Below are 21,452 nucleotides of genomic sequence, written 5' to 3' on the forward strand. Positions count from 1 at the left end.
GTAGGGTTAACCTTATGAATATAAAGTAAACTGAAAACAGATCTTTGTAAAAATTAAGAATGGGAACAGAAGAGGGAAGACGAAGAAAGATTGGAGTATGGGCAGAAGGCAGGCAGGGTGGGAAATATTACTATGTTCCTAAATCTGTACATATGAAATACAAGAAACTTGCATGCATTAAATAAAATGTTTAAAAAACTAAAAATTTATATACTATAAAAATATTTTTAAAAGAAAAAAATCCACACACAAAAAAGTGTCTTTATTGAAAAATGTAAGAATTTTAAAACTGTCATTATCCCCTAACTATAGAGTATATAACAATTATTTACATAGCGTTTTTATTGTATTTAGAATTATAATAATCTAGATGATTTAAAGTATATAAATTGCATAATTTATATGTAAATTCTGTGCCATTTTATGTAAGGGACTTAAGCATCAGTGGATTTTGGTCCATGGGATTCCTGGAACCAATCCCCTGCAGGTATAGAGGGACAACTGTATATAAATACAAAATGCTACTGCAAAGTGGAAAAGAGACTTACTAAGTTCTATCATTCAAAAGGAAATTGTATACAAAGAATGAATATTGTGTAATCCATCTAATCAAGAGTTATTTTAATATGTATCAAAATTTTAAATGTGTGTTATTTTTTAATTTCTTAAAAATACATTTTTATTAATTCGAAAGGTAGAGAGACAGACAGAAATCTTCCATTCACTGTTCACTCCTCAAATGTCCACAAGAGCTGAGGATGGCCCAGGCCAAAGCCAGATGCCAGGAGCTCATCTGGGTCTCTCAGTGGGTGACAGGGATCCAGGTATTTCGGTCATTGCCTGCTGCCTCCTAGGATGCTGAAATGGAAAGCAGAGCCAGATTCAAACCCAGACATTCAGATAAAGGATGTAGGAATCCCAACCACTATGCCAAACATCACCCCTAAAATGTGGGACTTCTTTGGCCCAGCAATGCCACTTCAGGAATATATCATGAAGATATCACCAGTACACAAAGATGTACATGCAAGGATAGTCATTGTGGCATTTTTTTTTTACACAATAAAAACCTAGAAATAGCGTGATTGCCAATTCATAAGGGATTGGTTAAATAAAAACATTTGTACAATATTAGGTAGCCATCCAAAACGATAAAATACATATATATGAGGAAGTTCAAAAAGTTCATGGGAGAGTGAAATCAAAGATATGCTTATTTTTGGGAAAAAAGATTTGAAATCCACGCATACAAATGGTTTTCAAGAAGTTCGTGTAAGAGCCAGCTTCGTGGCACAGCAGGTTAAGCCTCCGCCTACAATTCCAGCATCCCACATGAGCTCTGGTTTGAGTCCTCACTGCTCCATTTCCGATCCAGTTCCCTGCTAATGTATCTGAGAAAGCAGTAGAATATGGTCCAGGTACTTAGGTCCCTGCCACCCATATGAGAGACCTGGATGAACCTCTTGGTTCCTGGCTTCAGCCTGTCCCAGCCCAGGCCATTGAGGCCACTTGGGGAGTGAACCAACGGATGGAAGATCTCTTTCACTCTCTTTCTTTCTCTCTGTAACTCTGCCTTTCAAATAAATAAATAAATCTTAAAGAAAAATGAACATTCAAAATTATGTATGGATTCAAAAGTTTTTTGCACCAAAATAGACATGCTTTAACTACATATTCCCACAAGTTTTTTGAAGTTCCCTTAAATACTGATGTTAAGATAAACTTCACGACATATTTCTAAGCAAAAAGGTATGAAAGATTTATCCATGCTATGATCGTACTTACAAAAAACAATTTGTATGCTTGAAGATGGTGGAATTTCAATTATTCGGTATTTTCTTCTTTTATCTTTTTATTATTCTACATAAGTATGTACAAGTATTTATTTTAAAATCAAGGGTAAAAATCAACCTGTTTTCATCAGAGGTGAAATCATTCATCTATATTTCAGTCAGACTAGAAAGCTGACTGTAGCTCTTGTATTTCTGTGCCTTCTGTTGAAAGGAAAACTGTGGATAAACAGACTCTAAGTACAGAAAAAAATCTGAATGGATGGTGTCGAGCACCGAAACCCAAACAGAAGTGAAACAGCACACTAACTGAGCGAGGTGTCTTTTTATTGTAGTGCTTAAAAGAATCAATTCAATGTGTATGCCACACACACATATATACAATTATATTTTCATGACTAACAGAAAATCCAGTATAGATTCCAAATGGCAGCAAAGAATATAACATAATTGCCATCAGCTTTTCTTACATAAGTTACCACCCCATAAATCTTCATGTTAATGTGGAAAAACCTGACCTGAACAGATGGACCTCATGCTGTTCTCCAAAACATGAACAGATTTTGATCTTCTGGACCAGGAAATGAAGTCTGCACTGAAACAGCAGACACCATCATCTATCTCCTAGAATTTCAATTTAAAAAGCTGCTAATAAAAGCAGCATTTCCCTCTTTAGAAATACAGCACAGTGACATGTTTACGGCTAAATGGAATGTGCTCTTGATATAATAATAAAACATAGTTGAATATCTGAGGCATTGGGGGTGCTGGCCAAATGGTCCCTGAACCTTACCAATTTTGGAGAATCCCCTCACCGTAGTTCTTGGCAAGTGTCAGCATTTAGCTGTCTCCATTCTTGATCCTCAAAGTTTATTCCGAAACACATATCCCTGGCGGACACTGCTCCAGTTAAACCCTCACCTCACCAGCTCCAAGGCCTCTCTCCCATGAGGATCATCATAAGAGCAGTTTCACAAGTAGATACCCTTGGGTTTGAAGACCCAATACAGGGAGCTCCATCAAGTAACGAGCAGCTCAGGTTTGATTTCTGCTCCACAGTTCTCTAATTGTTTTAAAGTCCTGGGGAGGCTAGTAGACGAGCAGGACTGGGTTTGAGAAGGAACTGGGGTCAAGGAGGGGGCCTGTGGGGTCAGGAGATGGACTAAATAGTTAAATACATCAAGGATTCTGAGGCAGATCTCTCACCAGAGAAAGAAGTTACAAAGATATTCATTCCTTTACAACTTGAGAGCATCAACAACTTACTACCTAACAAAGCAATCTCTGGAAAATCCCCACCCACATCCCCACAACCTTCCTAGTGACCTACTTGGAGAAGCCAGCCACTGAACAATCTGTTCCTTCTCTGGGCTGGAGGGTACTTTCTTCAGGATTCCTTTATAAATTCTTGATGTTCTGTATCACCGTGAGTTGTGTATATAACCCTAACCCCTGACACACTGTAAACACTCCAAGAATAGGGGTTATGTCTTCACCTTTTTTCCCCCTTGGTATCTCTAGGTGCCAGCTCAGCACTAGACTCAGGGAACCCTAGGAGAAGGAATGAGTTCTCTGGCTTAGTTGGCCTGCTTTAGAGAAAGTCTTCCTGTTAACCAGAGACCTTTGATTCTGGATCTAATTAACTGAGATACAAGGCTTTAGCTGCCACAATTCTGCAGCCAAACCCTACCTTATATCTCTTAACTCTATGAGAATCCTTGAGTCCAAGGATGCTCAAGAATTTTAAGTATCTGGATGTTGTCCACCATGATCCTCCACAGCCTCACTCACATTGGGATCTTCACTCCCTATTTAGAATTGTGGATCAGCCACAGTAACAAAGAAACCAGAAGGAAAATAAATGGGAAATTAGATAACCTAGTGTTTTTCCTTTCCTTTATCAAGTTCTTAGAGTGGAAGAATTCAGTAAAGTTTCTGATACTCTGGCCCTTAAATAAAAGGAAAGGGAAACACAAAGCAAGTTATTTTAAACAGGCAGGAAGTGATTAAACACTTTAATAAAGACCACTGGCATGTGAATAGTTCACCTACACTGAAAGCTTGAAATAGTGTTGACACATAAAATATTACATATGCCTGTTGATCACACACAGTTCTACTACTGAAGTAATTATAATAGGAGCTAAATAATTGAATGTTATAATGTTACACAAGTGCAAAAATTTAAAAATTATAATGTGTATATTCACAGCTAGAGGGGGAAAAAAGTTTTGGCAAAGGAAGGAAACAGTTCTGTGATGGCAGCAATTTCTGACATTTCCCTACCAAGTACAAGGCATTTCCTAGGCCCAGACCACAAGGTAAATGGACGAAAGGAGAGGCATTGGGGTGTTTAACATTTTCTTCCCACATTCAAAACAGTGGCCAGCAGACCATGGCTATTAATGTAACACCCTGGCTACTAGGAGAATCGATTGCTAAGGGTTAAATTGCAGGGGAAAAAATCATGTGAGGTGGGTGGAAAAAGAGATTTTTGTCTTACTTTATAATTAAACTATTCAGGAGAAACACGAAATAAGAAGGAGGATATAGCAGCGGTTCACCACATCTTGGAACAGTGATTTATCAAGAGTGTTTGTTTTTGTTTTTGTTTTGACAGGCAGAGTAGACAGTGAGAGAGAGAGACAGAGAGAAAGGTCTTCCTTTGCCGTTGGTTCACCCTCCAATGGCCGCCGCGGCCGGTGCACCGCGCTGATCCGATGGCAGGAGCCAGGTACTTCTCCTGGTCTCCCATGGGGTGCAGGGCCCAAGCACTTGGGCCATCCTCCACTGCACTCCCTGGCCACAGCAGAGAGCTGGCCTGGAAGAGGGGCAACCGGGACAGAATCCGGCACCCCGACCGGGACTAGAACTTGGTGTGCCAGTGCCGCAAGGCGGAGGATTAGCCTAGTGAGCTGCGGCGCTGGCTAAGAGTGTTTTTAAGAATACTACCCATGGGACCAGCACTGTGGCACAGAAGGTTAAGCCTCCGTCTGTAATGCCAGCATTCCATATGGGTACTTGTTTGAGTCCAGGCTGCTCCACTTCCGATCCAGCTCCCTGCTAACGGGCCTGGGAAAGCAATGGAAGATGGCCCAACTGCTTGGGTCCCTTGCACCGCCATGGGAAACCCAGAAGAAGCTCCTGGTTTCTGAATGAGGATTGGTCCAATTCTGGCCATTGCGACCATTTAAGGAGTGAACCAGCAGATGGAAGAATTCTTTTTTTCTTTTTTTTTTCTTTTGGGTGGTAGACTTCTTTCTCTCTGCCTCTCCCTCTCTCTGTAAATCTGCCTCTCAAATAAATAAATAAATAAAATCTTAAAAAAAAAAAAAAGAATTCTACCCTTGATGGAAGACAATCTTTGGAAGGAAAATAAAAGATTTATCACCAATGAAATGTTTAAATGTGCTCAGAAAAAAAAGAGTCCAGTTTTTGTTTTTTGTGTGTGTGGTTTTTTTTGTTTGTTTTTTGTTTTTTGTGTGTGTGTGTTTTTTTTTTGTGTGTGTGTGTGTGTTTCCTTAAGGCTTGATCAACCAAGCTCCTGTGTGCATATTCTTATGGCTGGGGGCGGCTGCCTTTTCAGAACCTCAATGACATAAATTCTTAATTTGGCTAAATAGTGAATGTGCTTTAAAAATTATGAAGAATAGCTCATATTTTAAAAGATTGCATATTAACAGTCTTTAAATACTACAGACAAAATGGTATTTTAAGTAAAAGCATTTTAAGTACCTCATACTGAGGTGTTCAAACTAACATATTACACCTCACAGAAGATGTATCTATGCATATGCAGGTTGAAAATAAATAATTGGGGCCGGTGCTGTGGCACAGCGGGTTAAAGCCCTGGCCTGAAGTGCTGGCATCCCATGTGGGTTCTGGTTCTAGTCCTGGCTGCTCCTCTTCCGATCCAGCTCTCTGCTATGGCCTGGGAGGACATGGAAGATGGCCCAAGTCCTTGGGCCCTTGCACCCATGTAGGAGACCCAGAAGAAGCTCCTGGCTCCTGGCTTCAGATCAGTGCAGCTCCAGCCATTGAAGCCATCTGAGGAGTAAACCAGCGGATGGAAGACCTCTCTCTCTGTCTCCACCTCTCTCTGTAACTCTGTCTTTCAAATAAATAAAATGAATCTTTAAAAAAAAAGAAATAATTACTTCTTACAAAGCAATCTCCAATATAAATTTACATCTCATAATAAATTGAATTACTAAAAAGGGGAATTAGGGCATAAACCTAGAGCTTAAAATATAATCCTTTCATAAAACCATAAAATATGATACATTATCCTTTACTAGAATACAAGACTAATGTAAATGCTAGAAATTATTAAGTAAATAATATATCTTTTTAAAAAATTTATTTATCTCTTTGAGACTGAGAACATCAATGGCTCTCTCATCAATGGTGCAAATGACTGTAGCAGCCCAGGTTAGGGGCTGAAGCTGGGAGCCAGGAACTCAATCTACATCTCCCACCTGGCTGGCAGGAACCCAATCACTTGAGCCAGCACCACTGCCTCCCAGGGTGTGCATTCGCTGGAAGCTGGAAGGCAGAACTAAATACTAAACTCAGGCACTCTGATATAGGACACAGGTATCTTAACCAGTGTTTTAATTTCTAGGCCAAACACTCTACCAATATATGTATCTTTTATGCAGTCAAAAATGGCTGCAAAATTTTGAAATTTTCTATATAGTATAAAACACTATAAACAAAGTAAAAAAAAAATCAAGAAACAATTTTTTTTTTTTTAAGATTTATTTATCCATTTGAAAGGCAGAACCAGAGAGAGAGAGAGAGAAAAAGAACCTCCATCCACTGGTTCACTTCCCAAATGGCCAGAGCTGAGCCAGGCCGAAGCCAGAAGCTAGAAGCTTCTTCCAGGTCTCCCAGACAGGTGCAGGGCCATCCCCCACTGCCCTCAAGCACTGCCTTGGTGCCCCCAGGCGCGCTAGCATGATAGGAAATGGAGCAGCCTGGACTCAAACCGGCACCCAAATGGGATACCAGCACTGTAGGCCATGGCCTTAACCCATTTCACCAAAGTGCCAGCCCCAAGAAAAAATTCTAACACATGTACTGGAATCTTTAGCCTACAAAGATCTCTTATAAATAAATAAGAAAAAAATAAGCATGCCAATAGAAAAAATAAGGGTGAGAACTAACAATTCACAAAACAAGAAATAACAGTGGCCAATAGATATGAAAACACACTCCCTTTTTGCCTGCCCAACTGGAAAATATCTTTAAAAAATGGACAAAGCCTAATTTTGGTGACAGTGTGATTTCGTTTATAGTGATACATATTTTCTTTAGCAGTCTTGAAACAATGTCCTTCCAAAAAATAATTCTTCAATGCCCATTTATGTGGTACTGCTGTAGATGCTGAAAGCACAGTGAAAAATAAGACAGACAAGGGAGGAGAAAGGGAATAAACAATTGAACAAATATATGAGCATACTAATGCATCAGAAAAAATAGCAGTACCTACCCTGAGGCATCAATTTCACTTCTAGGAATTTGTCCCAAGAATATAATCAAGTGCACAAATGTTTATTCAAAGATGTTATCTGATGTGGAAACCATGTAAATGTTCATTGACAGAGGAATGGATAAAAAAATGTGGTATATAAATACAATGGAATACTATTAAGCCTTTAAAAAGGAAATTCTACAACATGCAACAACATGGATGAAACTTGAGATTTTATACCAGGTGAAATAAGCCAGTCACAGAAAGAGAAAATGCTGCATGAGTCCACTTACATGAGAAATCTAAAATCATCCAGGTTATAGAATCAGAGTGGAATGGTGGTTTCCAGAGGCTGGAGAGCAGGGGCATGGGTGAAAATTAGGCATAAAGTTTTAGGTAAGCAGGATGAACAGGCTCAAAGATGTGCTGCATAACACTGTACCTATAGTCAACAATAATCTACTGCAAACTTCACATTTTGTTAAGAGGGTAGGTCTCATGTTACATGTTCTTACCACAATAAAATGATTTTTTTTCAAAAGAAGACATTATTTGGAGAATTGGCAAAAGCAAAAAATTGAACATAACTGTTCAGTATTTTAAAAAATGATGTTTAGTCACATGGTGCAACATTATACAACCCTTAGTAATGATGATCTGATTTTATTTGGTTTCAAAGACATTATTGATAAATATTATAGTGAATATGCAACCAACAGCAGATCAGTTCATTTAAAATGCATGTGCATTCATCTAAAAGAAATCTGTTTAAAACAGTTTTATCTATTGTTCTGTAATTAAAACTTACCTTTTTTGGTTTTGCATAAGCTGCCTCTTTTTTTTTTTTTTTTTTTTTTTTTTTTTTTGCTATCAATATCTTTCTAGGCTAGCTTTGCTCTGGAATTAAAATGTGTATAAACACTTAAGTGCACAAATACCAAACGCTTCAATCCACAGGCCTCCATGCCTTTGGAACAGATGATTATGAAAGTTGATGGTTCTGTACAGTTCAGAAACACTAGAGGTGTCAAAAAATAAATATGGAGTACAAAAAGCTCTGGAAAATGTGGCTTAGTGGTGCGCAAGGCCTTTGGAAGGGGATGTGTGTATCTCCATGTGTGTGACCGTCTGTGTGCACACACATATACGTATCCCGCATGTGTATTTACAGAGAGCACATGTTTATGCTCAGGCTGTGTACTTTCGCACGGGTAATTAAACCTGTCATATCTGCACCTCCAATGCAAGCCACATTTGCCTTCACGCTATCAAACGCTGCCTGTCTGCCAAGGGTTTCAGCGTCAGGAGCTCTCCACTCCAGCCACCTGCTGTGGATACGGGCTATTTCCAGCACAGGTGCAGAGCAGAAGGGCAAGGCAGGCCCAGGAAGTCAGCAGACGAGGGGGCGTGCGGCACTTCAGCACCACGGACACGGACAGCCCTAATGCAAGTCCTTCGCGTGGAATACGGGGCAGAAGTGGCCGGCGCGCTCCACCTCGGGCCCTCCACCGGTACTGGGACGCGCGCTCCCCATTTCTCTCCCTGCCCAGCCGCGGGACAGTGGGATCGAGGATGCGAGTCCAGGCAATGCTCCCACCAGAGCCTGCTTCCTCCCTCCTCTCGCCGTGGCCAAGCAGGCCACAGCGGCGCACGTGGCGCGGAGCCATGGCGCCGGGAGGTCAGCCAGGGGAGACTCGCGAGCCCCCGGGGGTGCAGCCTCGGCGCGCTGGCCCTGGGCCCCGCTGCCACGCGGGGCCGCAGCCGGGCCCTTCCTCCACCACTCCCGGCCCTAGTCCTAACCGCTCGTTTGCCGCGAAAATCCTAACCCAGTGAGACTGGCGTTCAAGGACCATGGACACGATGAGAGTGTAGTGGCCATATTTCTAACCCCCTCGAGCAGGTTTTCGTCTTTTTTTAAAGTTGTATTTGGAAGTGATCCCACGACGCCACGAGGCCTCCCCCTGGTGGGGGTGGTGGGCTCCTGGGCGCGCTAGGAGAGCCCACGGGGACCTGGGGAGGGCGCACACCTGAGCCCGTGGCAGGACCTGCAGAGCCGGGCTGAAGCTAGTGCTGACCCTACCGACCGGGCTTGCGGGTCTTCGGTGGCCCGCCGCAGACATCTGGGGGCTCCGCGGCCTTGCTCGCGCCCTCAGAAGGGCGGGGCGCTTCACTTCCCAAAAGGAGGGTCGCCCTAAGGGTGCAGCGGCTAAAAGCCCAGGCGTGTGGGGTCCGGGGTGGCTCTTACCCCCTCCTCAGTGGGCCAGGCAAGGTCAAAGCCCCAGCCCGCAGCTGCCGACCGGCTCCCGGGGCCCGGTTACCTGCGTGTCGCGGCGTGAAGGGCAAGCCCCGTGCTCTGGCCGGGTCTGCGCGAAGCCGCGCGCCCAGTCCAGCCTCGGGGGCCAGCGGAGACCGCGCGCTCTCGGCGGGGAGAAGCGCGTGCCGGGCCGCCCAGACCGCCAGGAGGGGAGGAGGCAGCGGGGTGCCGCGCGCGCGGACACTGCGCCTGCGCCCTCGCTGCCCCCACCCCTGCCCGGCCGGTGCGCCAGTGAGGGCCGCGGGGGCGCGGGGGCCTAGTGCCCGCCTGAGGGACCTGTCCGCCCGCGCGGCGGGAGCGCGTCGGGCGCCGGCGGCTGCCCGCCCGGGCTCCCTTAGGCCGTGCCCTCGGGGACAGCGGCTCCTGTCAGCCCGGGGTCTGGTCGCCCGGAAGGGGGCGGGGAGGCAGGCTCCGTCCATTTCCAGGCGACTGCGCTTGACATCCCCAAGGCGACTCCTTGGTGTTTGAAAATGTGCCCGGCAGCTGTAAATCGTGGTCGGAAAAGGTCTTCCGGCCCCCCTGAGAGAGCACCCAGCATTTTCTCGACTAAGTGTCCGAGGGAAGCGGGTGCCTGCCCCTGGGTCTGTGTACCTCCGGCCCGGGCAGTGAATGTAGTCTCTTGGAAACAGACCTTGTCATCAAAGCGGTGGATTAGCAGGTCGCGTGGACGGGCAGCAAAGCCATGACCCCGGGCCAGGCACAGAAGGGTGAGGCCTGGACCCCAGAGCGAGCTGAGAGGAGGTCCCCGCCAACCTTGCCTATGCCCCTTCATGTCCCCTCCTGACCCTGCTCTGTGGCTCAGGTTTGACCTTTATGTCCTTGCTTTTTGGACTAGTGGGAGGCACCTCCCCTTCACCCTCCGCGGGTCACCCTGGTGGGGGTGACTGTGCTGTCGGATAGCAGGTGCTCTAAGCCTGTCACCACCCTCTCCTACAGTTCTCTCCTGGTCCTGGGCAGCACTGGCTGCCATTGCCCTTGGGGCTCCTGGAGGTTTCCTTTAACCCTGTCCACACCTTTGAAACAGCCCCTTTCTTCGACTTTCCCCAACTCTTTGATCTCTTTCCCTCCCTTTCCAGGACACTACAACAGTTCGCTGTGGTTGGTAGGATTCATGGGAGAACAAAGGTGAAAGGTGAGACATCGCTTGGAACCTTCTTTGACAGTTCGTGGGCTTGCAGGCAGCTCTCATTCTAGGTGGTCCTCCCTACTGGTTCCCCTGGCCCAAGGGTACCGAAGACAGTTGGAGTAGATTCAAGAATGGATTAACCCAGGTGTTCACAAAAGGTTTGGGGATCCTTTGGGTGTCCAGCATAATAGAATGTTCGATCTAGATCTCTGTGGAACAAATGCACATTTTCTCCTGACTGCAGCTGGGCTGCTTTTGAGCGAGTCAATATTCTTAGGACACTTCAGAGAGTCCTGGGCACAGTGTCCTGAAAATGTGCTTATGAAGGAGCTGCTGAGTGGAGCAATTGTCGATTGAGAGTCTCCGGCTGTTTCTGTGAAAAACTCAAAGAATGTTCCAAAGACGGGAGAGAAATAGAGTGAGTGTTGGTCATTAAAATGCCCCTCGCACTTCATATCCGCTTGGTCTGGATCCAGAACTTGACCATTTATCTCTCAGGCTTATAAAAGCAGCCAAACTGATTTGACTAATTTCATTGTTTCCCCCACTAAAAAAATAATAATAATTAAAAAAATAAATAGACAACCAGAGGCAATACCTTGGTAGAATTTACCCAAAGGGATCCCTAGCATAACTGTTTGCAAATAGAATTAATGTCCAAGAAAACACACTACTTGTACTGAATACAAATGAGATCAGAACAGAACGTTTAAATGTATTTCCAGACTTGCCCCCTTTCAGAGAGGAAGGATCATTTGTTGCTCAGACAAGCATTAATTACACTGAGCTAGGTAAGGAACAGAAGTACAGAAACAAAGGCGACTCAGAAGGCTGGGCTGATCAACAGGGCTCAGCTAGATTTTATGTTTCACTAGGAGGCAAGGATTGCAGGAGGAAGAGAAAAGTTTTGAGAATGAGAGTTAAAAAAATCTAGAATAAGCTGGTTTTAACAGAAAAGGTTTATGGGAATTTTGACAGAGTGACCGTTTGTGACAGTGATATACTGAAATACAGGAAACAGAATTTTTAATATATTTTGTTAAATGTAATAGAATTCCATTATGTAATAATCTAAGGCCTTTTTCCTTGCAAGTGTCAAACATTTAAATTAGGGGTGGGCTTTTTGCTGAGGGATTGATATGCCTACATCCCAAATCAGAGTACAGCCCAGCTGTCACTCCTCTGTCTCCAGCTTCCTGCTCATGCAGACCCTGGGAGGCAGTGGTGCTGTCCCAAGTCCTCCAGTTGCTGCCAAGCATGTGGGAGACATGCATTGTGTTCCCAGCTCCTGGTTTCAGCATCAGCTGTTGTAGGCATATGGGAAGTAAGCCAGCAGATGAAGAGCGTGCTCTCGCTCCCTCTCCTCCTTCTCCTTCTCTTTATCCCTCTGCCTCTCAAATAAAGGAAAAATTTTAAACCTAAAGCTAAAACTGGCTTAGGAAAGGAAATATATTTGATCTAGTAACTGAAAAATTTATAGATAGATAACTGCAAATATGGTTGGGTCCAGAAATGCAAACAACAACATTGGGACATGGTTTCCTCTTTCCTCTCTGTTGACTTCAAAAAGTCAGTTCTCATGTAGGGATTCTTCCTACTTCTATACCTTCCCCCAGCATTCAATTTATATCATCTTTATAGTTAACTATTCCGTACACAAAAAAGCACTTATTTCCTGGTATTTCCAATTTTACCCCAGGATTATGTCTCCTTCTCAAATTTTGAATCAAATACATACCTAAGCACATAATTTAGTCTGGAGACAAAGAATGAGGAAGGAGCTGGGGCTGGCACTGTGGTGCAGCAGGTTAATATTATGTATATATTGTGTGTATAAACATATATGTATATATGTATATTGTGTGTATAAATATATATACAGATACATAGATATTAACTCTTAGATCTGAAAATGTATTTTTTAGAAAATGGATTCTAGGAAGATTAAAAAGCAATAGCAGAGGGCATAGGTTCAAAATTGAGTGTAGTTATCCAAAGCAGTCAAGTAAGAATATGGCAATATAAATATCTAAAAAGCATCTCTTTGATGTTTAACACAGAATTGGATCAGTCATTCCCTTTTTAAAAAAAAAAAGATTTTTATTTATTTATTATTTGAAAGTCAGAATTACACAGAGAGAGAAGGAGAGGCAGAGAGAGAGAGACTTCATCCACTGATTCACTCCCCAGTTGGCCGCAATGGCCGGAGCTGCGCTGATCCAAAGCCAGGAGCCAGGAGTTTCTTCCAGGTCTCCCACACGGGTGCCAAGGCCCAAGGACATGGGCCATCTTCTACTACTTTTCCAGGCCATAGCAGAGAGCTGGATCGGAAGTGGAGCAGCCTGGTCTCAAACCCACGCTCATATGGGATGTCAGCACTGCAGGCCTTGGCTTTTACCCACTGTGCCACAGCACCAGCCCCTCGGATCAGTCATTCCTAACTAATGTGAGCTTTGTAGCATTTCCTAGACAGAAGGGGAAATAGTTAATATTTGAAAGTCCTGAAAGCTTTTTCCTTCGTTAATTATATTAGATGGGTTGCCTTTGATCAACTTCCTGTAAACATGGATAGAAGTATTACATAGGTCTACTGTTAAAATAAATGACATGTTGCAAATTAATTCTGGTATAATATATTCCAACAAAGTTCAGAAAACAAAGATGTTGGAGTGGCTTTGGACTGAGTTTAACAGTCTTCTCTACTGAAAATGTCTTAATGCTGGATACAACAGTTTAGTATGTTCAAGCTGTGCTGTCTATGACCTTTTAATGTTACATGATGGTGAATATGGATCTACACTACCCAAGTCACATAAATTTTTCCAGAACTGTCAAGTATTTACTGTCTTCCAAGTGATCAGCCATCTGTGGTGAAAGGCATGGGTGCCAAAGTTTTCACTGATGACATTTAACAAGTGTTTCAAGTGTTTTGCTCTTGGAAGTCTTTTTTGTTTTGTTTTTGTCTGGTTGGTTTTGGTAAAGATTTATTTTTATTTATTTGAAAGGCAGAGTTACGGGGTGGGGGCAGGGAGAAAGAGAGAGAGAGAGAGGAAGGAGGGAGGGAGAGATCTTTCATCTGCTGGATCACTCCCCAAATGGCCACAATGTCTACAGCTGTGTCAGGCTGAAACCAGAAGCTAGGAGCTTCTTACAGGTCTCCCACATGGACGCAGGGGCCCAAGGACATGGGCTGTCTTCCACCACTTGCCCAGGCACATTAGCAGGGAGCTGGATCAGAAGTGGGGCAGCTGGGAGTTGAATTGGTGCACATATGGGATGCCAGCATCATAGGTGGCAGCTTAACCCACTATACCACAGTGCTAGCCCCTTGGAAGTCTAACTGGTACATGTCCAACATCAAAATTTTTCATGTGTGTGAACATCCCATATCATGTGAAAATACCATTTCCTGTATTACCAAGATTTCAATGCCTTCCCTCCTTTTACAGTGGGTACTCTTTTCCCAGGATGTATTCTATATGGTCAAACTAAGTGTCCACTTACATTATGGATTGGTTTCACTTGATATTTCTTCTCTTCCATTTTAACTTCATAGGATTCCATAGCCTCTTGGATGACCTCACCAGCATCCCACAGACAAACATCAATTCCAGCATACTTTATTCCAGTATTAATGGAATATTTTACAGATTTTAATAATGTATTATACTTGGCATTAAAAGTAACAGTAGAAATACAGTTGATAATTCTACCGATTATATGTGTTCCCATGTCTGTCTTACAGATGTCATTATACTATAGTAAATGTGTGTCACCAGCATTGGGAGTATAATGGACTACACAGTTATTGAGAGAACACCTAGTAGGAAAAGCCAGGCCCATGTTTAATTCATTCTTTTATTAGCTTGCATGAGCAGTCTCCCAACTTTTCACAGATTTCCTTTTTTTTGTTTGTTTTTTTAGATTTGTTTGTTTATTTGAAAGGCAGAGTTAGAGACAAGAAACAGAGAAAGAAGAGACGGAGAGAGACAGAGACACATTATCTCTGAGTTCATTCCCCAAATGGCCACAAGGGCCATGGCTGAGCCAGGCCAAAGACAGGAGCCTAGCACTCAACCTAGGTCTCACACGTGGGTCTAGGGGCCAAAGCACTTAGACCATCTTCCACTGCTTTCCCAGGTACATTATCAGGGAGCTGGATCAGAAGTGGAGCAGCCAGGACTCTCCAGTGCTCATAAGGGGTGCCAGCATTGCAGGGCACCACAACACTGGCCCTCTTTTTACATTTTTCTGTCAGTGTCATCCCATGCTTGATCCAGCTCATGATGCACTTGCTAACTTGTTGATGTGCTTCTGAAGCTTCTCCAAAATCATCCATAATGTCTTCACTGGCCTGATCCTCAGCAGTTGTTGGCCCATCTTGTGTGGGAGGGTATTCACATTCTTGTCCTTCTGGAAATATACTATTAGGATGCTGGTCACATATTGGAAGTGAGGGAGGGTCTGTTTGAATTTGGTCCTCTCTTCTTTCCAGTTGCTCCATCTCCATCTTCATCATCATCATCTCTTTTTCTTCCAAAGCTTGTCTCTCCAAATTTTCTTGCTACCTCACCCTCTGAGGCTCCTGATTCTTTATCAGGTCCTTGTTGGCCTTCTGTGGCAGTCCCTTTACTCTTCCTGGTCATCTAGGCTCAGATCACTATTCAAGTGGCACTTGGAGCCCACTGGCTCCTCCACACCTTCCACGTTGCCTGACAGAGCAGGAGGGAGAGAGACAGAAGTGAAGGAACTGCTCCTTCATCACCCTTGTTGTGGGCATTTGAGGAGTGAACCAAAGGATGGAAGGTGTGTGTGTGTGTGTGTGTGTGTGTGTGAGAGAGAGAGAGAGAGAGAGAGAGAGAGAGAATTTGCCTTTAAAATAAAAAAGAGATTATGTTGTCAGAAGAAATAATTTAGTAACAGACAAGTGAAAAAAAAAAGTAGTTGAACTTTAACCTTACACATTATATATAAAAATTCATTCAGAATGGTTCCAAGACATGAATGTAAAGAGTGTGGGTTCAATCCCTGACTGCTACACTTCTGATCCAGCTTCCTACTAATATACCTGGGAAAGTAGTGGATGATGGCCCAAGTGCTTGAGTCCCTACCATCCGTATGGGAGACTTGAATGGAGTTCTTGGCTCTTGGCTTTGGCCTGGCCCAGTCTTAAGTGTTGTGACCATTTGGAAAGTGAATTGATGAATGATAGATCTCTCTTTCTCTGCCTCTCCCTCTCTCTGTGTCACTCTGCCTTTCAAATAAATAAATAGATTTTTAAAAAAGAACTAACACAGCAAAACTCTTGGAAGAGAGCGGGGGAAAAGAAATATGACATTGCGTTTGACAGTGATTTCTTGGATGTGACACAAGAAGCAATGGCAATAAGAGAAAAAAATAGACCAGAGAGACTTTGTCAAAATCAAATGGCTTCTGTGAGGTAAGACACACGTCAACAGAGTAAAAACGCAACCAATAAATGGAAAAAAAAATTTGCAAATCATATATCTCATGAGGGATTAACATCCAGCATATATAAAGAACTCATACAACTCAACACCAAAAAACAAAAAAGCAACCAAATTTAAAACCAGGTAAGCTGGCGCCATGGCTCAATAGGCTAATCCTCCACCTTGCAGCGCCAGCACACTGGGTTCTAGTCCCGGTCGAGACGCCAGATTCTGTCTTGGTTGCCCCTCTTCCAGGCCAGCTCTCTGCTGTGGCCTGGAAGTGCAGTGGAGGATGGCCCAAGTGCTTGGGCCCTGCACCGCATGGGAGACCAGGAGAAGCACCTGGCTCCTGGCTTCGGATCAGCACAGTGTGCCGGCCGCAGCGCGCCGGCTGTGGCGGCCATTGGAGGGTGAACCAACGGCAAAAGGAAGACCTTTCTCTCTGTTTCTCTCTCTCACTGTCCACTCTGCATGTCAAAAAATAATAAAAAATAAATAAATAAATAAAGACTTGAATAGACATTTCCCTAAAGAAGATATACAATTAGCTAATACGCACATGAAAAGATGTCTAACATGATTTGTCATTAGGTAAATGCAAATCAGAACCACAATGAAATACTACTTCATACCCATGAGGAAGGTTATTACCAAAAACACCAGACAGTAACAAATGGGCAAGTTGTGAAGAAACCAGAACTCTTGTCTGTTGCTGGTGAGAATGTAAAATGGTGGAGCTGCTATGAAAACATTGCGGTAGGTGCTGGCATTGTGGTGCAGCAGATGCTGCCTACAACCCCAGCATCCATGTCAGAGAGCTGGTTTGAGTCCTGGATGCTCAGCTTCCCCCCTATCCCGCAGGTTAATTCGGCCTGACTCAGCCCCAGCTCTTGTAGCAATTTGGGGAATGAACCCACAGAAGGAAGATATCTCTCTCTCTCCCCCTCTCTCTCTGTAGTTCTCTCTCTCCCTCTCTCTGTGTCATTCTGCCTTCGTCAGCTCAGCCTTCACTCTGCCTTCAGTGCCGTGCTGCTCTTTCCCTTTGCTTTAGTCCTCTAGTGCAGAGATATCCTGTGAAGTTCTCTCCTCCCATGTTTTCACACGGGAAGTGGAATTCAAGTCCCTTTGCTCTCTGCTTTCTTTATAATCTATTTGGTAGCCAGAAAGGTTAAACACATAACACAAGAGTCTGCCTGCGTATTCCCATTATCTCCTTCTTTTCTTCTTCCTTCACTCAAGTAAAAACCTAAACTTTGACTCTTACTTTTTCTTCATTAAATTTCTTTTTTAGGAGCCCTAATTCCATTCCTTCTTCCACAGCCCTGTGGTTGGTAGATACTTCTGGCTAAATATAAAGAAAGTCACACACAAGGAAATGTGAAAGAGAAGAGCACGCTGATATATTCTTTTAAATTAAATAAAATAGGTTGATTTGAGCAATAGGAGGTACAATTTTCTATACAACTGAATAACCCAGAATCCAGGCCAGGCTTTATCCAGTTGCTGAAATGATGGGATCAGGACCCAGTTTCTCTCTGCTTCTCAATTCTACTTCCTCATTGTTGGCTCCATTCTTGGTGGGCTTCTCCCTCTGTGGTTCCAAGATAACTACCAAAGGTCCTTGAACCCACATGCTTCCTGGTTCACATGAAAGAAAGAAAAAAAAAAGATTATTTCTCCTCTCCCAGTTGCAGAACCAAAGTCCTGGCCTTGATCTGGTTGGACTTGCCCTTCTTGATACAATCAAGGAACCATATACCATATCAATACTCTATTTCTTTTTTTAATTGTTATTATTTCTTTGAAAGGCAGAGGAGCAGAGAAAAAAAAAGAGAGACAGAGAGAGAGAGATAATCTTCTATCCACTGGCATTCCTCAAATGCCATAGCAGCTAAGGCTGGATCAGGCTGGAAGCCGGTAGCCAGGAACTCCATCTGGGTCTCTCATGTGGGTATCAGGGACCCAAGCACTTGAACCATCACCTTCTGCTTCCCAGGGTGCAAACCAGCAGGAAGCTGAATTGAAAGCAAAGCAGGGACTTGAATCCAGACACTCCAATATGGAATACAGGCATCCCAAGCAGCATCTTAACTAGTTGTCACATACACACACACACACACACACACACACACACCCCAGTATCTCATTTCTGTCTTTAAAAAAAAAAAAATACTTTTTAAGGCTGGTGCCATGGCTCACTTGGCTAATCCTCCACCTGCAGCACCGGCACACTGGGTTCTAGTCCCAGTTGGGATGCCAGATTCTGTCCCGGTTGCTCCTCTTCCAGGCCAGCTCTCTGCTGTGGCCTGGGAGGGCAGTGGAGGATGGCCCAGATCCTTGGGCCCTGCACCCACATGGGAGACCAGGAGGAAGCACCTGGCTGCTGGCTTCGGATCAGTGTTGCGCGCCGGCCATAGCAACCATTTGGGGGGTGAACCAACGGAAAAAGGAAGACCTTTCTGTCTCTCTCTCTGTCTGACTCTGCCTGTCCAAAAAAAAAAAAAAAAAAAAAAAAAAGACTTTTTAAAATTTAATTGAAAGACAGAGTTAGAGATAGAGAGGAGAGACAGAGAGAGGTCTTCTATCCACTAATTCACTCCTGGATTTGCTGCAATGGCCAGGGTAGGGCCAGGCCAAAGCCAAGAGCCAGGAGCTTTATCCAGGTCTCCACATGGGTGCAGGGACCCAAGCACTTGGGCCATATTCAGCTGCTTTCCCAGGCACATTAGCAGGGAACTGGATTGGAAGTGGAGCAGTCAGGACTTGAACCAGCACTCATATTGTATGCTGGCACTGCAGACAGTGCCACAATGCAGACACTATGCCACAATGTTGGCCCCAATGTCCCCTGTCAAAAGCAGAAAAAGAGAAGCATTGGGGTTCCCTGAAGCATGGGATCAAGGGAATCAATATTAGCTGTAATTATCAAGGAAGGGAGAACTGTCTATTGAGAGCTGAGAAGCAGCAGGTGTCCACCACTTCTGACTTCTACCAGATCTGATGTGACTTATTGCTCAACAAGCATTTATTGAACAGAATGCTGAGAGAGGGAGAGCACAAGACAGAAAGAAGTTAATCTTGGCAAGGTTTCCCCGTAGCCTGTGCTTCCCCATCAGGGTCCTTTCTGGCTCCTGACACTTGCTCTGGGAAATTGCTTTATAAGTAAGATTCCAATGACTGCACTTGGTATGCAGAAATCTACCTCTCTCCTGGGAACCTCCTGTTCAGATGAGACTGTGAACATTACAAACAAAAAGCAAGTGATGAGGAACGGTCACGTGCTGTGAGAAAGGAGTTACCAGGGCACGGGTGATCCACCCTGGCTTCCTATCTTTGTCCCTCTGCGCCTTCACTTCATCACTCCTCTGCAGTCTCTGCAAGCAAGAACAGCCAGCAGCCAGCCTGCCCCTGAATTTTATACATTCAGTGGAACTTCCCATCTCCGTCAACCCTCAAAGATTTTTCATCTTAAAATTCAAGATGTGATTGTTCACGCTGAGTTTTTAGTATTATAAGTAATAATAAACATAAAAATAGAGTGAACTCAGTCTCCTGGTGCTCACTACAGGCTGTGTTCTTAATCTGACTGTACAGAAAGAGGCAGAGTAAAGCTACCCCATATACACCTCGGCCCAGGCCCTGGGACTGGTCTGTATTGTGAATGGGGAGACACAAGGGAAAAAAATAGAATGAATTCTGCTTCAGTCATAAGGTGGTTTATGAACCATTTTAATGATCTTTAAAGAGAGCGGACAGGCAGACTGGCAGCATGCCCACACAGCAGGTGGTGTTGGGCACAGACTCTGGACTAACAGGGAAGGTCTGAGTTCTATTGTTAGCGCTACTGAATGGCAGTTGTGTGACCTTGACCATTAACCCCTCTGAACCCACCAGCTAATCAATTCTAAAATGCTAGAGTTAGAAACCAGCATTTGGCCTGGTCATTAAGACACCTGCATCCCACATCAGAGTTCCTGTGTTCAATGCCGGGCTCTATCTGACCTCCAGCTTCTGGTTACTACAGACACTGGGAGGCAGGGGTGATGGCTCAAGTGATTAGGTTCAGAAGACCCAGATGGAGTTTCCCAGTTGCCAGGTTCAACATTTGCCTATTCTCAGCTATTGTAGGTATTTGGGGGGAGTGAACCAGCATGTGTTTATATCTGTCTATCTCTGCCTCAAGTTTTTTTATTTTATTTTATTTTTTTGACAGGCAGAGTGGACAGTGAGAGAGAGAGACAGAGAGAAAGGTCTTCCTTTGCCGGTGGTTCACCCTCCAATGGCCGCCGCGGCCGGCGCGCTGCGGCCGGCGCACTGCGCTGATCCGATGGCAGGAGCCAGGTACTTCTCCTGGTCTCCCATGGGGTGCAGGGCCCAAGTACTTGGGCCATCCGCCGCTGCACTCCCTGGCCACAGCAGAGAGCTGGCCTGGAAGAGGGGGCAACCGGGACAGAATCCGGCGCCCCGACCGGGCTAGAACACGGTGTGCCAGGGCTGCAAGGCGGAGGATTAGCCTAGTGAGCCGCGGCGCCGGCCATCTCTGGCTCAAGTTTTAAAGTTTTAAAGAGTTAGACAGTGAGAGAGAGACAGAGAGAAAGGTCTTCCTTCAGTTAGTTCACCCCCGCAAGCGGCTGCTAACGGCTGGCGCTGCGCTGATCTGAAGCCAGGAGCGCTTCCTCCTGGTCTCTCATGTGGGTGCAGGGCCCAAGGACCTGGGCCATCCTCCACGGCCCTCCCAGGCCACAGCAGAGAGCTGGACTGGAAGAGGAGCAGCCGGGACAGAATCCAGCACCCCAACAGGGACTAGAACCTGGGGTGCCGGCACCGCAGGTGGAGGATTAGCATAGTGAGCCACGGTGCCAGCCAAAACTTGGTGTTCTTTAATCTGTTTTTACCTCCAACATTCTAAGGTTTTCTAAAGAATTGACTTCATTTTTAACAGTTCATGAAAAATAAATTATCAGTAAAGAATAATAAAGATCCCCAGGAGACACACATTTAGACTGAGCTCAGGAGTTCCTGAGAAGTTAAGGAAGAGGAGCTGTGTATGCAGGAGACTTTGAAGTGATCAGTAACATGGAGCACAAGATCTTGAGATAGCTCCTGTTAAAACTAAATCATGCAATGATACTCACTAAAGCATAGTAAGACAGACTTTATTCAGTACCATTGCAATAGGTATAGGGACCCCTGCAATGGGCTTTTGCAGTGAGTGCTAGAGAAAGATTGGACTTAACTCTGGATATAGTATGTGGACAAGTGAAAATTTATAGCCAAGGAGCAGGGCAGGGGTGAG

General features: G+C 44.4%; 1 protein-coding gene, 1 non-coding gene and 1 pseudogene across 9 annotated transcripts in view; 1 reads left to right on the forward strand and 2 right to left on the reverse strand.

Annotated features, from left to right (window-relative positions):
- The window catches only part of SLC35G2 (solute carrier family 35 member G2), a 29,044-nt gene extending 18,773 nt beyond the window's left edge, over positions 1-10,271 (reverse strand). The window contains exons 1-3 of one of the 8 annotated variants that reach the window (XM_089332226.1): positions 9,585-10,271; positions 7,560-7,618; positions 644-858 (exon numbers count right to left, since the gene is read on the reverse strand). In XM_089332226.1, the coding sequence (XP_089188352.1) occupies positions 7,584-7,618; positions 9,585-9,999 (450 nt within the window). In that variant the 5' untranslated portion in view covers positions 10,000-10,271 and the 3' untranslated portion in view covers positions 644-858; positions 7,560-7,583. Of the gene's footprint in view, positions 1-643; positions 859-7,559; positions 7,619-9,511 lie in introns of those variants that run through there. The other 7 variants (XM_089332224.1, XM_051818622.3, XM_070072779.2 and 4 more) reach the window with 7 other exon arrangements.
- A 3,134-nt stretch (positions 10,272-13,405) lies between these two features.
- On the reverse strand, positions 13,406-15,352 carry LOC100349088 (methionine aminopeptidase 2-like; annotated as a pseudogene).
- Positions 15,353-19,702: 4,350 nt separating this feature from the next.
- Positions 19,703-19,831, forward strand: LOC127483086 (small nucleolar RNA SNORA51). The gene has a single exon (XR_007909052.1). It is a non-coding gene; the product is annotated as a small nucleolar RNA SNORA51 (small nucleolar RNA).
- The last annotated feature ends 1,621 nt before the right edge of the window (positions 19,832-21,452 follow it).

This window comes from Oryctolagus cuniculus, chromosome 4 (assembly GCF_051225735.1).
Source record: "Oryctolagus cuniculus isolate XC-2025 breed Fujian yellow rabbit chromosome 4, ASM5122573v1, whole genome shotgun sequence".
Classification (NCBI taxonomy): Eukaryota; Metazoa; Chordata; class Mammalia; order Lagomorpha; family Leporidae; genus Oryctolagus; species Oryctolagus cuniculus.